Genomic DNA, 12796 nt, shown 5'->3' on the forward strand with positions numbered 1-12796 from the left:
TTTTTCTCTCCTTTTTTAAAGGAACTCAACAATGTTCTGAAAGGAGCCTTGGACAGACTGCACACAAGCAGCCCCTCAGCCAAAATGAGCCAGGTTAACTTCAGGTAAGTGTGTGTGAGCAGGTTTATGCCAGCCGACAGATCATCGTATAGCTGCATACGACGCAGTGATGGAGACGAGGATTAGCAATACAGTCTTTGTTTGACAGCCTGACAATCTGACTGGATTAAACACTCATGAGTAAGTGTGACAGTCTTTGTATGTGTGTGTCGACGTGTCACTTGTTGTTATTGGTAGAATAGTCTCTATATGAGGTTAATTCCTTCACCACTTTTATGCATGTCGGCCATAGCTTGTTATTTTTGAGAAAATCAAAGACTAAAACATTGTAAAACGGAGAGTCTCTTACAGATTTCAGGAGTCCTTCTTAAGATGGAACTTGTGATCCCAGTGACATTTGCATACACTTTAGTTTGATCAATTTCCCTTCACAGGGAGTTTAGAGGATCAAACAAAAATCAATTTATTGAAAATACAGATTTTCTCTTTTAAATTTAGCTGTGTATCAGCAGTTTTAAGTAGACCCTGGATGCTTCAGCAGCATCACTGTCCCCGTTTACTTGCTAGATTCATCTGTTAAGAATGTTTGGGCATTTCTGTGCACATTAGTACAATTGTACAGTATGTGGGCACGAACATATGTGTCACTATGGCAACCTTGACCTTTATTTTTCACCACATCACACGCAGAACTCTGCCTACATCTTTCCCTATGCTGTCAGTCACTCAGTAACCATGACAACATTGTATCCCTCCACCACAGCCCTTCACCTGTCTCTTCCGGGAAGCCCGTGAGTGCAGACCGTTTTGCGCACATCCTCCGCAGCCGAGTGATTTCCTGATTGAAAAATAGTTATTTTAAAAATAACGCCGGAGGAAATCACAGGTGCTCGGAAAAGGAGTTGGCTGAAGTGACAGATGGGGGATTTTTGGGGAGATGGGGAGTTTTACAGTACAGTGGTGTCTCGACAGCACTGTGATACAATGGCGGCATGGCTCTTACACATAGTTTGCCATGGTAACAGATGGTTGGCAGTTGAAGAAACCCCAGTAAGCGAGTGAGGGCACATTTTCCGGGGTCCCGGCCTCGAGTTTGTCAGGCGCTCCTCCTGCGTTGATGTAGAGGAAGTCAACCAGGAGTGGGAGCTCCATCTGTCTCACTCTTCGTTGCTCTTTTCATCCACCCCACTGTCCCTCGTCTCACAACCCCCCCCCCATCCCAGAGGAATAACTGTGTTTGTTTGTGTTTGTGTCAGTGGGATGCTAAAATGGGTGAGCGGAGCTATTCTGCATATTAGCGTGCAGCGCTAACAAGCCACAGTTCCCTCTGATGAGCTTGTTTGTGCCAGAGTTTGTTTTTTATGCGAATGTAAATGGGCTGAAGCTGCATGCGTGTTTGTTTTTATCACTCGCAATGTGCGAATGCGTTTCCATCATTCAGGAGTAGCTGTGTACCTGTGTGTTGTGTCATGTGCGTGCCTCCTATTCTGCCTTGATTGTTTATCATCACTAAAGTAAATTCAGACTGTTAGTGTGAGTTTGTGCATGTGCTATTCACGGGCTTTGCACATGTGTAATTTAAATGTAACTATGTTCTCTAATAGATGTAAATGTGATGCATGTGTGTATCTGAATTTTCAATTTAGAGAAATGTGACTGATGGTGTTTGTGAGCATGCAATAGATGTACCAATAAGAATGCAAATTGGATGCGTGTGCCTGTGGATGTGTGTGTACAGTATGTGTGTGACCCTGGCAGAGGTTAACGAGAGCAGCGCGACAGTGACAGAGCAGTGTGTTATAATGATCCCAGCTAGTCCTTGGGCTTGTGAACGTGTGCAAAACACATAAACCTTGAACCACAGTGTTTTTGTTCTTGGACTTTTTTTTTAACTGCCACATGCGGCTTCCTTTTGTTTGCCTTGCAGCTTTGTAACATCTCTGCAGAAAACTTTAGGGGAGAATACCGTCACGCTCCAGGCCTCTGTTTGTGATTGCTCTTTTTCGACCATTTTTTGTCATCCTCCAATGATTAAAGAATGAGAAAAACTCTCTTTCTGCTCTTCACTGGACCCACATCGTCAAGAATAGGCCGTGTTAACTCACTCTGTGACCACTGCTTTTATTGGTGACTCTTATAGTTCCTGTGTTAAACACAAAACAAACTCCTAGTTTATTTGCGAGTGTTGACCTTCTCATTAGGTCCCTGAGACATATAAATCTGAGCCTCCAAATAGTGATTTATAAAACTAATCTTTTGACAAGTTTAAACCTTTTCTTACTATTTTTCAGTAGTATTCCTTCATTCAGATGTTTAAAGTCACAAAATTCAGTCTGATCCCTCATTTATTTCTAGTTTAAAATGATAATTATACATTTTAGGATCAATTGAGCCTTTAGTGTCTTGCCAAAAAGTGTTAAAGCACATAGGTGGCTGACATCATCACTTGCTACAGCTAACTGTTTGCATTGGAGCTGCAGTGAAGCCGAGAAAATGGTTTTATGATTGATGTCATTCTCTGAAGTTGGAGCTTTAACCGTCCTAATATGGGAAGCGGGATGGAGCACACAGAGCTTCAGGACTGTGCTGGTTAACAGACTAGGTGCTTTGTACTGTACACATTCAACTCAAGGCTAACATTTCATGTGAAAAGCATTCAAACTGGAAAACAATTAGGCAGAAAAACAATATTTACTTATAGGAAAAAATAGGCAGCAGGATCCCTTGAGTGTTTGTTCGTCTAATTAACTGAAGAACAAGCCTTAATTACAGTAAGTGGAAAAGTCATTAAAACCAGCTATCAAACAGCTTTAGAAATGGTTTTTGCCTGCTCCATCTGTGAATGAGGACAAAATAACAGTCATGAATTATAACAGTGAACACTCAACCAGTCAGTGTAGCTTTATTAAAGGCTATTATTCACCTAATGACATTGCTGTGACTTGAATTAATTAGGGTTCATGAATGAAGTTGGCTCTTTTTGTATGAGAGTTTCTTTTTGGAGGGATTTTCGGCACATAGTTAGGGAGCATCACTGATACTTCAAGTCATGGTTTTTACTTCCTGTGACTAACCCACAGGCTCCACAGTTTCTTGCCCGCATTATCAAGTACCAGGACACGGAATCATCATTTAAACTTGCCACTAATACAGTTCTACCTTTCAGTCGGTATTCTGACATCATCCTACTAGGCCAATAATGTGCTTGCCTCTGATATTTAGCTAAATTTTGGCTCATTTGTTGGAAAAAGAAGCTTTTTTTTTTTATCACTGGGACAAAGCTGTATGGCTGTACACAGAGGAGGCAAAAATGATCAAGTAGATTTGATTTGACTCAATCAAATTTAACTAATTTCTTTGTATAATATATTCAAGATATGATTTTGAAGACTATAGTAAAATACTGCAAATGTCAGATTATCATTTAGAGCAGCTTCATATAATGAGTCTGACTTTCAATCGGCTGTACACATGTTATTGTAAGATGCTTAATTGTTGACAGGAAGGATCGATGAATTAACTTGTTTTATTAGACTTACAGACAGAAATGGTCCACTGTGTCCCGTAGTGCTTTTCCCAATCTCCAACTAATATCCAATGCAGCCTTCCGTCTGTTTATCTTTTGGGGTATTGTCCTTGTTTCTCTGCTGCTAAAAGCACCAGTTCAGGACTCGGCAGAGATTATTAGAGAAGCTCATTCCGTTTCATCTCGATCTGCTCTTCTGTCTGTCTCCCTTTTATCTCCTGCGCTTTTCTTTTGTCCACTGGCTAGATTGGCTAGTCGAGAAGCAGCTAGATAAGGTGAAGTAGCCACCTGAGTCCCAGTCGCGCGCACACGCACCCAAACACACACCCACGTATTGTGTTTGGCAGGACTACCTGTAAACTCATTTGTATCCCTATCTATGTAGCCTGGGGGGAAATGCTAATGGATTTGAGGAGTTTGCACATAGATCGGTTGAGAGTGATCGTGCGGTTGTGTTTTTTGGATTGTTTCTGTCATACTATTTACGTTATGATATCCTGTGTATTTTCTTGACAGTGGTCTGACGAGGAAAGTTGAGTTCCCAGGGGACCGGGGCGCCCTGGGTATCCACGTGGTCCCCTACTGCTCCTCTCTCAGTGGACGGTAAGCAAACATACAGAATGACTCGTGTTATGACCTATATAAAGATAGGCAGATGGCACTGCTAAAGAAAAACCTTGGTCTTGGAATTCAGTCATCTGCATGTTTACCTCTGAATTCATATTGCCAGAACTCTGGGCCTCCAAATTAAAGGCATCGAGGAAAACAGTCGTTCCAAGAAGGAGAATCTCTTCAGGGAGGATGAATGTATCGTCCACATCAACGACACGCCACTCCAGGACAAAACCTTCGCACAGTAAGCAGCTTGTGGTGTGGATGTTTCGGTGCATGTCTGCAAGCTGTCAACACAGAACACAAAGTCACAGAAAAGCGTTGATAAATCTAATCTGAGACAAGTGGGGTTAAGTAGTAGGTGTGAAACAATTCTCCAAGTCCAGTGTTTATTCTTCTTTTTTTGTTTTTCTTGAGCAAAAGGTAAAAACTGTGGATGCTTTGAAAGTGATTTCTTTTAATAGGATTTAATCACATCTAAATGGAAGGAAGATCACCGACAGATGACTTTAAAGAATATGTATTTATTGGCAAAAGTCAAATCAAATATGAATTTGCTGCAACGTTGAACACACAGGCTTAGCCGTTTGTGATCATGATGCCATCCGCAAAGAGAAAACACCTCACCGCAGGCGATGTACACCCAGATTTATAAATGCTTCCTCCAAAACTCAATCAAAACTACAGGAGGCAGAAGAGGGGAGGGACATGCATGGGAAAAACTCTGGCAGGGATTCAGAGTGATTAAAGATATATACCATGTGGTGGCACCAGACTACCCACAGAGAGTTCCAATATGTTGATCACTTTAAGTCTTGAATATAATGAGCAAACAGTCACTTGAACACAAATGTAAAGTGTATAAAGCCCGCTGTGCCATCTGAACAAAGTCAGCTGTGCACGACTATGCTTTCCCATGTGCCTCGTCTGTTCAGGTTTTTTAGATTTAGGCCTGAAAATAAATGTGAGAGGCGCCCCTGGATATTGAATGCGCTGAATCCTTTTGAATTCCCTATTTTTGGAGTTTTCAGCAAAGGGCTAGATTTTGATTGATAAAACCCAAAGATTTAGGAGAGAGTTTAGGTAGCTTTTCTTTGGCCTGAGAAAAGAGAAATGGGATAATTTTGAGCATGAAATCTACTTTTTTATTTTAAAACTAACAGTGCTGCCTCAATGGGGAAAAACCTTTAGGTTAGTAAGCACAGAAGTGACAGTGGCAGTTATAACCGCTGGGAGTTTATAGATGGATGGTAATGAAAAATATAATTCAGATAAGATTCTTATCCTGACATAACCCAGGAAATGAGGGTGTATACAGTTAGTTGGGGATGTGATTAGGAGCTGAAGCAAAAGCTCAGAAATATAACGTCTTGAGTGCGTGTGTGCGTGCTCGTGTGGATATTCCTGCTTATCCTGTCACCATTACAATTATTGTAAAGACACCCCACCTGTCACTCAGTTTGCTTCCTATCAAACAAGAAATTCTCTCACATTCTCTGCCCTATCCTATCTCACCACATCTCCATTTTTTTTTTTATTATCTGTTCCTAATTTCATCCTCTTTTCAAAATACACACTGCCAACTCCTGTCCCTATTCTTTCCGTTTTCTCCATCCTCCTCCCTGAGCTGGAGCTGAATAGTTCTATTTAACTGCATGCGCCCCACTGTGATGTCTGTTTTGCTGATAGTAGTCTATTAAAGCTGCAGTGGGAGCCTGCTGCAAGGTTTTTCCATCTGATAGGGACCACAGTGTCCCACACCAGCTGGAGGAGTCGCTCAGTTCTTGATCCAAACTGAAATACAGCTCCATTAGTGGCACACAAGCCTCAGTCACCTTCCTCATTCTTTGCTTTCCAACTCTGTGTGTTCTCCATCTGTGTTGTGCTCGAGCTCTGTGGTTTCTTTAATGCTCGTATAGTCACACAAAGCAGAACTGGCTGAGGAGTCAGGATGGTCAACATATATTATTCATGTCTTCTTGCAGATGGTAGAACGTATAGGTAGAAATGCTAATTTTACCTACTTAACCATTCAATTATACCCCCCCAGGTCTCAGGAGGTATTCCGACAAGCCATGATGTCATCCACTGTTTGTCTTGAGGTCCTCCCCTCAGCCAACAAGCCACGCTATGAGAAGAGCTTGATTGGTCAGCTTTTCACCGGCGACGGCAAAGACTCCCCTCCGAAAACAAGGAGTCCGATGGTGGCCCGTGCTCTCACTGACCTCCAGCCAGAGCCCAAACTAGACTTCAAACTGAACGCCAGAGCAGAAGCAAGGCGTGCCAAGACCCCAGAGCCACCGCAGGTTCAGCCTCTGTCTGGGCCAGGCTCCTTGGAAAGAGTTTCTGCTACACCTCCAGCTCGGGCAGCAAGCTCCTCCCCAACACCCAGAACCCACAGCCAGAGCCCACGGACCAGTAAGAGTCCTCCTCTGCCTGGCCTGTCCAACCTGACAAGCAGGAAGGGTGGCAAAAGGATAAAGATTGACCTTAAAAAAGGTAAATGCTCAACTGATTTCTCATGCAGTATTTCATTCACTCATAACAAAATATTAGATATATGCAAAGTGGGACAATGCTAACCCAATGGTTATTTAAATTAAACAAAACAACACCAACTAGATGTGGCTGAGAGCTGGGGATACTGTACATGGCCTGAGGGTCGCTTTGTCAAACACAATTTACTAAAGAAACATAATGCTGTGTGAAATAAATCTCAATATTAATCCCTAAGATGATTAATCAGGAATGTGTTCACTTAAGCTGAGCGGGGGTCATTTTTCTTTTCTTTTGTAATCTATACAATCAGACTGCTTTTTACAACATCCGTAGGGGCACTTCTCCATCAGCTTCATCTTCTCAGATCAGCAGGCTGTGTCCATCCTTTACATCTCGAGCTGTCTATGATTGAAGCCTGTATTTGTGAAAGGACATATTTCATCACTGGAGTGCTCTTTTAAATGTAGAACAGACGCCGCGTTGCATTTTTTCTCTTGTTCTTAAAAGAAGAGGTGTAACAGAGTAACAGAGATTGTTGCAATTTCAGTTTCCTTTGAAAGACGTCTATGCCTTCTTCTAATAAATTGACTTTTTCATACATAATAGCTGTTTAGATTTAGTCCTATTTTCAGACATTCATTCAAATGCACATTTCAAAACTTTGGCCCACTGTGGATAGTTTTCTCTGTATAGAAAGAAACTTTTCATCCTGATGATGTCTTTTTTTTTTGGATTCCTGGATATCCATACAAAAGCGGCTGTTATGCATTTCGATTTGAACCCAAACGGAATCAGTCTGGCCTTGCTGCCACCTTATCTCTTATCCTTCAGTGGTGGAGTGCTGATGTGTCGATAGCAGGGGAATAGATTCTTATGCCTGTGAATAGACTCTATTCTAGCAACCTGTAGCGTCGTGGGCCATTGAAAGGATGACTGTAATTGGGTGACATGCATACAGACACCCACACACACATGCTCACTACAGGTATAAGGCAAGGCAAGACACACTGATGAAAGGATTGAAGAAATTGAGCTCCGCACTCACCATCTTCGGCTGAAAGCCCTTTTCACCACTGCTTCATTGTTGGCTCCTTTTCATTCCTCCCATTTCTTCTCCTTTTCCCTCCATCCTTCTTTTGTTTGTTGTTTTCTCCCTCCCCTGTCTTCCTTCTATCCCTTTCACTTGATGCAAGATCAGAGCAAAGGATATTATTGGGTTTCTAACACCCTCTCCCTCGGCAACAGGCTCTTTCTCTGTGATTGACAGGCGGCGAGGTTGAGGTGCGCTAATGTAGGGCAGGCAGAGGCTTAGCTTGGAGACCAGATAGCATCGTTCACCGCCTTTAGTATGCTACGCCGGCTTTGCTTTCCCTGCACACACACACACACACACAATCTCACACAGAGCATGGCACATTTCACTCATGGCTTGGGGCTTGTGGGGCCGTGAAAAAGGGAGAGGGTGGAGGCTCTGGGGCTGACAGTTTATATGTGTGTGCGTGTGTGGCCTTTAAATCACACACACATTTGTAAACTAATGCACATAGCAAGTCAGGATAGGCTCACAAGTATAAGGAAAATCTTTATGGAATCACATCGCATCCCCAGGGACGAAAGCCAGAAAAAGGAATAATGTCTTTCAGCGTCTCTCCTTCTCTTTTCCTCCTTTCCATCTTCTCCCTCTACCTCCCTTCGTCAGCCACTGTTCAGCCTGCTCACACGTGAAATTAAAGGCAGAGTCTGTCTAATCCGGTAGGAGAGAAGCCTTTTCCCGGTGGCTCTGAGGCTGAGCCAGGCAACTAACCCCCATAGGGAAACAGGCACTTAAATAGTAGTTAATGTGGAGGATGATGCTAAAACCGCAAACTGGGTTTAGGAGGACAAAAGAGGAACTAAGAGGGGAAAAGTATGCGGGGAGCGTCTAAGAAGGAAGAAAGAAGCAAATTGACACAACAGGGAGAAGAGGAAAAATTAAATTAAAAAGTCTTCAAATTCATAATTAAGTCTCATTTTCAAGGGGCATAAATTTCCCTAATGCACACTGTGACGCAGGTTGCCTTGTTCCCCCAGGTACACAAGGTCTGGGCTTCACTGTGGTAACCAGGGACTCTACTGTCCATGGACCAGGGCCAATTTTGGTGAAAAATATCCTGCAGCGCGGTGCCGCAGTGGAGGACGGACGCCTGCAACCTGGAGATCGCATCCTGGAGGTAAGACCGACCTCAGCCAAGTGATCTCCTACAAGGTAGAAAACAAACAGTCGCAAATGTTGCCAAAAAAGCCAAATTTACTGATGAGACGTGGAGCTCTGTGCCCTCCCTGCAGGCTAAAATGAGTCACTGCTTTTCCTCGAGAAATCGCCTCCATGCAGTTCCACCTCAGGAGTACTTTTTAGACGAAGCAAGAGCTTTTATAGATGTTAATATGAAGGCAAGAACAGTGAAAGTTTGCTCACTTTAAATGCTGTAGAGCAGAGGTTTGTTTTCAGAGTGTGAGGGAGGCCTCCCCAAGGGGACTCCAAACCATTGCAGGAGGGCTGTGTGCAGAAATATTATTTTAGCTGTTGAATTAGTTATCAAAGGGAGATCACATTGAATTGCCTATGTTTGTAAGATTTTGAGAAAGAGACAGTTGATAGAAACAATTGTTTTTTGGTGGAATTTTACTCATTTTCCCAAAGCGATGCAAAACAACACAAACAGTCCAAACATCCACTGAATCGAAAGAACCTACAATAATGTAAAACAACCAGAAAGACTTGAATCGTTTCCACAGTGAAACACAAATTGACTAAGACACTCTAAGAAACTACTGATACATAAAGCAACTGTAACAAGACATAAAAAAACCCAAAAGAATTTCACAACAACCAACATAAGACACAGAATGATCACTGAAGAGTTGGAAACTAATAAAAACCTTTGGACAGACACATTGTTTCATGTTTAGTCTACTCTGAACGTAAGTCATGCAACAAATTTTGGCTTTGCTTTATGTTTTATCTATGAGATCAAATAAAATGATCTAAAGCATCCCGTCAGCATCTGGGGATTGAGCAAAATTAAAGGAGGACATCTTACTCCTGTCTCAAATTGGTTTTTTCCTCATGTTTCAAGTGTTTTCTCACTCCAGGCTTAATTTTGGCGTCTCCTCTGACACACTGGAGATCAATAGAGGTCCAGAGACAGACCAGAGGCACTTAAAGCCACATGGTCAACATCCTTCAATCCCAGGTCACCATGACAACTTTCAAATGAAAACCAAAAAGATTTTCGAGCGACGTTGTTGAACAGTTCTTTGTGGAGCTACTTTCTATCAAAGATGTATACCTTGTTAAAACAAAAAAAACAGAAGTTGAAGCAGAAATATCTGAGAAAATTAGCTGTAAAAAAGAGAAATGGGAATAAACTTTCTGTGTAGATGAGGATAGAAGTTTAGGGGAAACTGACGCCTACACAGAAGCAGCTGCATCTGATCCTCTTCGAGGTTCATTCGAGATGTGTGGTACAAAGCGCTGCCAGTGGATAATACACTCCACTTTAATCTACTCCTGTGTGCGCATCTTCTTTTTCTGTGTGTAGGTGAACGGAGTAGACATGACAGGCCGTAGCCAGGAGGAACTCGTGGCCATGCTGCGCAGCACCAAGCAGGGAGAGGGCGTGTGTGTGGTGGTGGCACGGCAGGAGGACTTCTTCCCGCCGCGGGAGCTGGTAAGAGTGTTCCAACACGCAACAACACAGCCTGCTGCACCTTCACATGGTGTCCCTTTACTCTTTTGAGTCAACTCTGTGTCTTTTGCTGATCATTTGTCGTCCAGCGTCCTCTTTTTGTGCCTCTTCTTCATCCGTGTTTGTTTTTTTAAAACATTTCCTTTGCATTTTTTTTCCTTTTTCACAAAGGATTGAACCCCTTTACGTCGATGCCCTTTAGTACCACACTTAGACCAACACACAAAAACAATCGGGGCACGCTGCGGCCTTCCTGTCCCTCTCTGGTTTGTTGACACAGTGATGCCAGAGGAAGTCACGCACGCAAGGCACAGCGGCCTCACAGGAAGCATGCGAGTGTGTCCCGCTCGTCGGCACGCCGGGGCTGTTAAGCGACCGTTTACCTGCAGCGGCTGACGGGGTCAGAAGCCGGCGTCAGGGCTGTGAAACTCACACACTTTGACCTTTCCTCACAGGGGACATTTAATCAATAAACACACACTTTAAAGCGCACATACACACAGCCAGGTGGCCTCCTGAAAATCACTGACGCTGTAAATGATGATTTCCCGTGTGCACTTCTGTTCTCACCCTTCTGTCCTCTGTGGTTACTCTGATTACTTCAAAGTGCTGAGAGAGAGAGAGAGACGTGTAGGGCTTTGTAGTGACTGATACATATTCACACCTCGAGTGGCTGTACACACATGCACAAAGTCCTAGTTCTTGATGGAAAACTTGAACACAAGTGCCCTCCATCACACACAAACACATGAAAACGCCACAAATCTTTAAACGGCTAAGTTACTGCTTCCGAAAATAGTTTGCCCTCATTAATGACCCAGCAGTCTTGGCATAACAAGTGCACTTTGAAGAGCCTCTTCAGCCTCCATCTAACACTTGCTTGTATTTGCGCATAAGTGAGAGACTTAAAGAGTTGGGGGGGAGGTATGGGAGGTGCAGTAGAAAGACGGAGAGCCTTCGCTCCTGTCTCTGTCGGGGTTGTTGAAGTTGCTGGTGCCCCATGTGATCTGGCCCTTATCTTCAGCCCAGTCCTCTACCTCAAAGATGTTTTGATGTCGCCCTAAGCACACACGGACGCACACACAAGCACCACACAACACCACGCACAGGCACTCCAGAGATTCTGTGTCGCTGAATTTACCAAAAGCAGAGGATGCGGAAAGCTCATTATTAAAAGCAGTCCAAATTATGACAAATAAGCACACACACAGCAAAGTTCCTGTCTGTGTGTCTGCAGCACCCACAACCCAGCAGAAAAAATGCATGCAGCTGACTGCTTCCCGGCCAAATAAAACGACATTTACACCTTTCCACAATCTGCTTACCGCTCTGAAGCAAGCATCTCTTTCTTTCTGTCCCTCTTTGCTTTCATCTTTGGCAGGTTTTAATAGCTTTCCCCAGTTACGAAAACTTTTTGTAGAGTTCTATAGGAGCACCTCGGTACAAGGAGGAACAGAAGATGTAATTAAGATACACTTAAGTCAGTGAGGTCATCTGCCTCTTCCATCTAAAGGAGATTGTTTTATGTAGGTGTCCCTCTACATGCCTGTGTGCACTGCGCATGTCTGACACACAAGTGTTGATGCGCCTTCTAGGAACGACCTTTATGTATCCACAGATGCGTCTGTATTTGTTTATGTAATATTCTGATGCTAATCAGTTTATTACAGCAGTTTGAAATTGAGTAGCTGTTGAGATTAATGGCTCTATCACAACAATATGTTTTCCTTGACTAACTTCACTGTCGCTGCTAAAGATAATTGATCTGCAGCGTAAGCTATAGTATCAATCAAGCCCTGATTATTATTCTTATAATTATTTTCTGCAGGCACGCATCATGTATTTGTTGTCACTAGTGTTTGTTTGTGGGGATGCTTAGCTGGACATCAGAATCATTTCTTTAAATTTGTTCTTAGAATCAAAAGCCATTTGGGAAAAGTTTGAATTTTGTTCTCGTTTAAATTCTTTGAGCAGCAGACTTGTGATGGAAGGACAACAATTAACTCTTTGCTTCTATATAACTCATCGTCTAAGTGTTGATGTGTTCTTTTATATAAGTGTAGTTCAGAAAGACTACAGATAAATTTACTCCCTGATATTTCTTTCTTTTCACATCTCTCATGAGCTGTGGTTAATACTCAGCCATTACGACGGACAAAAGCTGATGACAATCGAACGTAAAGCTCATGCTACAGGATTATTGCCAAAGACGTGCTATTTTATTTTGCAAACAGGCCTTAATGTCTCTCCCGCAATTTAGCCGCAGTCTACTGAGCAGCTGCCAAGATATTTCAAACAAAACAAAAGTTGTTGCATCAGGGGTGACCATAGACGGTCACATGTATCCTCTCAGGAATGTTTGAAATAGAAA

General features: G+C 42.9%; 1 protein-coding gene across 4 annotated transcripts in view; it reads left to right on the forward strand.

The window, feature by feature from the left end:
* Positions 1 to 12796, forward strand: part of pard3ba (par-3 family cell polarity regulator beta a) — a 164840-nt gene that overhangs the window by 48848 nt on the left and 103196 nt on the right. For all 4 annotated transcript variants that reach the window (XM_075477934.1, XM_075477936.1, XM_075477938.1 and 1 more), the window contains exons 5-10: positions 22 to 104; positions 4103 to 4189; positions 4317 to 4442; positions 6249 to 6697; positions 8768 to 8907; positions 10279 to 10407. In XM_075477934.1, coding sequence (XP_075334049.1) covers positions 22 to 104; positions 4103 to 4189; positions 4317 to 4442; positions 6249 to 6697; positions 8768 to 8907; positions 10279 to 10407 — 1014 coding nt within the window. The remainder of the gene's footprint in view (positions 1 to 21; positions 105 to 4102; positions 4190 to 4316; positions 4443 to 6248; positions 6698 to 8767; positions 8908 to 10278; positions 10408 to 12796) is intronic.

The sequence above is a fragment of the Odontesthes bonariensis genome, chromosome 11, assembly GCF_027942865.1.
Source record: "Odontesthes bonariensis isolate fOdoBon6 chromosome 11, fOdoBon6.hap1, whole genome shotgun sequence".
In the NCBI taxonomy this organism is placed as follows: Eukaryota; Metazoa; Chordata; class Actinopteri; order Atheriniformes; family Atherinopsidae; genus Odontesthes; species Odontesthes bonariensis.